This window comes from Salvia hispanica, chromosome 1 (assembly GCF_029641045.1).
Source record: "Salvia hispanica isolate PSC_SH4W2 chromosome 1, Shi_PSC_v1, whole genome shotgun sequence".
In the NCBI taxonomy this organism is placed as follows: Eukaryota; Viridiplantae; Streptophyta; class Magnoliopsida; order Lamiales; family Lamiaceae; genus Salvia; species Salvia hispanica.
In genome coordinates, this window is record NC_142692.1 from 41,744,064 (window position 1) to 41,747,542 (window position 3,479).

The window sequence follows — 3,479 nt, forward strand, 5'->3', positions numbered from 1 at the left end:
ATTATGTCATCATTTGATATATTATTTATAAAATCTTAAAGTGATTTTAAAATTATGAATCACGATAATATAATCACTATTATGTTTTCGATTAATAACTTTTCAAACATTTCATAATGTAATTTTAAAATTAATTATTCAAATATTAGGTCAATTAGAGATAATTTCAGTTAATATTTCTATTGATTATTCAAATATAATAGGTACAAAATCCTAAGGTAAAGATAAGTTGTGATCGACTGATTTATTCTGTTTTGCTTTTCTAACTGAGGCGTGATTATATAATTGTCCTATTTAATTGCATTTATTTTCATAAACTAAAGAGCAGAAAGAAAGCCTCGAGTTCTCGGAAGGGATCACCTCATGCATTTCATAATACATTATATAATACACTACTAAATATTTGACAAGTGTATCCTATTTTATGGTAAAAAAGTTATTTCTAGACATTATTTCATTAGCTTTCTCACTACTATATCTAATCAAAATAGTTTTATTAAATTCTTGTTAAAAAAATATCACGGTCAAATTTTATTTTTAAAATATATAAATAACAAAAATTTCCCTTTTTATTTCTTTTTATTATATTATGATGTATACTTTTTAATATCACTAAAAGAACGTCACTCTTATATAAAATTGTAATAACTAAAGCTTGACCAAATTTTATGTTTTGTATAGCTACTATCTCAATATAAAATAAAATAAAAAATAATATAAAATTTTATTATATATATTCAATAAAAATAATTGCAAAATTTTAATAAGTTAAAAAAAGTAGACATAAAGTTGACTATACTTTTTTAAAAATTCGGTCTCATTATAATATAATCAACTAATTATGTAAAAAAAAATTTAATTAATTAAAATTTTGAAATTATTTATTAGAGTATATTATTTTAATAATAGCTATATAAAACATGAAATTTGGTCAAATTCTAGTTAATTATATTTTTTTATAAGATCGGCATCTTTTATGGATATTAATAATTAAATAATCTCAAATAAATTAGAAAGAAATAAAAAGAAAATTTTTAAAATTTTTGGAATCCATGAAAATTTAATCTTTTTATATAAATATTTTGAAGTAAATAAATTTTGACTTATTAAATATTTTTAACACCAATTATGTAACTTCTTGATTAAATATAATAAGCAAAAGTGAATGAAATAACAAAACTATTTTGATTAGATATAGTAGTGAGAAAGTTGAGAAAATAATTTTTAGAAATAATTTTTTTACCATAAAATGGGATACACTTGTCAAATATTTAGTAGTGTATTATAAAATGTATTATGCAATGTATGAGGTGATCTCTTCCGTCGAGTTCTTGAATCTTGGTACGTTATTTCGAAAACATCTATTTACATTTTAATAAGTATTTGGTTAGAAAGTTGGAAGGTATGATGAATGATCTATGTGAGTGTGGAGATTTTAGTGCATATTACCTTGAAAAAGAAGGAAGCATCAATATATCAAACAAAGATAACATAAATCCTTCCTCTTTTCAAATGAAACATTTCTACTTCATGACTAGCTGTAATGCTCTATTTGATTATCATGGTCCGAATCGGACTAGTGAGTATAAGATCCTCCCCAAGCCGTATTCGAAACCCTCACCTTGCAGGTTCGAACGCCCACCTTGCACTGCTTGCTATCATGAAACAAGTGGAATGTGGTATGACCATTCATTACAAGATTGCAAAGTGGTGAATCTTGTTCATACTCGTTTCGAATACGAATTGAGTTATGATGACCATTCCGCTCATCACATCGAATTGTATTCACTCAAAACTAATTCTTGGAAGAGAATAGAATGCAAAGATTATGAATACAGCAGTTCACAAGATTGGACTCAGTCTTGTGATCTAAGTAGCGCGGCTTGCGTGTCCGGGACTTTTTACCATGCAATGTACGAAGCCATCCTTTCTTTCGACATTTCTACTGAAACTTTTTCCAGATTACCCTTCCCAGATGGTTGGTTTCACGAGCGTAGTTACATTGTAGAGTATAAAGGGTTATTAAGTGCTCTTGTATTCTCGGACAATGAAGATTCTGTACCTTGGAAATATGACGATCATGCGACTAGGAAGTATCAATTTTGGATTATGAGAGATGGATTGTGGACAAGAGATGAAATGGTTTTTCATATTCCTGGCATGGAGAGGCCGATATGGTTCTCACAGGACGGTATGCTGTTGTATTTTGAAAGCCTTCGTCATGAGCTAGTGTTGTTTGATTGTGCCACCGGAAAGTTGAAGTATCTCAGTGTCAATAGCCCTATGAGATGTCCAAAGATGGTTGAGATCTTTGGAGTTTCATGTCTTGAGGAGGTAAATTTCCTTTTGATTATTCTCATCAACTCATTATGATCAATTCATTATGCTTATCCTTCATTCAAATTGTTTAAAGTTGTGAGTAATTAATTATTATATGATTCTACTTAGGATCAGGTGAAACAAGAAGATGATGAAGACAATACTTTGTCTAAAATCAGCCTTATCCTCAACCTCGACGCTTTGTCTTTGTAAGTTATTTCTGCAGATTAGCAGTTGAGAAAACATGTATTTTCATTTTAATACTATATCTGACTTGTTTGTAGTATTTGTTTAAATGCGTGAAATTTTTAAACTTTGTTAGAGAGTCGAAGCTATGATGAATGATATGGTGGAAGCTATGATGAATGATACGGTGGAAGTTGGGATGGTTGATACGGCGGAAGCAGAAGTTATAATGGATAATACGAGAATCGAAGGTGCACCGCCTTTGAGGAGGAACAATGGAAATCAATTGGATAGAAATCGTTGGATTGGTATTTACAAAGTTTTTGTTTATAGTACTATATTTCTCCTTTTTTAATCTTCTTATATACTCCCTCCGTCCCATTTAAGATGACACGTTTTCCTTTTTAGTTTGTCCCAACTAAGATGACACATTTCCTTAGGAAACTTTCTCTCTCCAATTAATACACCCAACCACTTTTTCTCACTCCTATTAAAATATTCATCTTTCTTTCTCTCTCTATTTTAATAATTCTACCCACCTTTTCTCTCTCCAATTAAACACATTAATCAATAACTCCTAAAATCCCGTGCCGGCTAAGGAATGTGTCATCTTAGCCGGGACGGAGGGAGTACTCCATATATATGATTAAAAGAGGTAAAAATGTGGAAAATTCAAATGCATAATGTTTCCATTTTTACTATGTAGGTTACTCTGATGAACCTGATCCCGAAGTATCTGAGACAAAATGTGCATCACGCTTACAACTAGACATATGCCCTAAGCCTAAGCCTAAGCCTGACATTTTTGTCAATTATTGTGATTGTATTCCTGAGATTTATTTTGTTGCATATTCCCTATATTCCCTTGAAGAGGATGACACCCTCTCACCCAAGTATTTCATACATATCCCCACTTTTCTATCTGAACAAGAATATTACTTCACTAGTGCTACTTGCAATGGTCTGTTTCATTT

General features: G+C 30.1%; 1 protein-coding gene across 2 annotated transcripts; it reads left to right on the forward strand.

Annotated features, from left to right (window-relative positions):
- The first annotated feature begins 1,896 nt into the window (after nt 1-1,896).
- On the forward strand, nt 1,897-2,645 carry LOC125220644 (uncharacterized). Of its 2 annotated transcripts, none has more exons than XM_089059812.1 (3): nt 1,897-2,334; nt 2,449-2,528; nt 2,604-2,645. In XM_089059812.1, exons 1-3 carry the CDS (start codon nt 1,912-1,914, stop codon nt 2,620-2,622), a joined length of 522 nt encoding a protein of 173 aa, XP_088915938.1. In that variant the 5' UTR covers nt 1,897-1,911; the 3' UTR covers nt 2,623-2,645. The 2 variants fall into 2 exon arrangements, with proteins under 2 accessions (XP_088915938.1, XP_088915939.1); XM_089059813.1 differs by having other exon boundaries at nt 2,455-2,528; nt 2,604-2,641.
- Nucleotides 2,646-3,479: the final 834 nt, after the last annotated feature.

What these genes read in the sequence shown, in the direction of transcription:
- LOC125220644 (XM_089059812.1), top strand. Translation starts at nt 1,912, where the DNA reads ATGTACGAAGCCATCCTTTCTTTCGACATTTCTACTGAAACTTTTTCC. An exon ending in GAGTTTCATGTCTTGAGGAG is followed by an intron (nt 2,335 to 2,448) that starts GTAAATTTCCTT and finishes GATTCTACTTAG; the next exon opens with GATCAGGTGAAACAAGAAGA.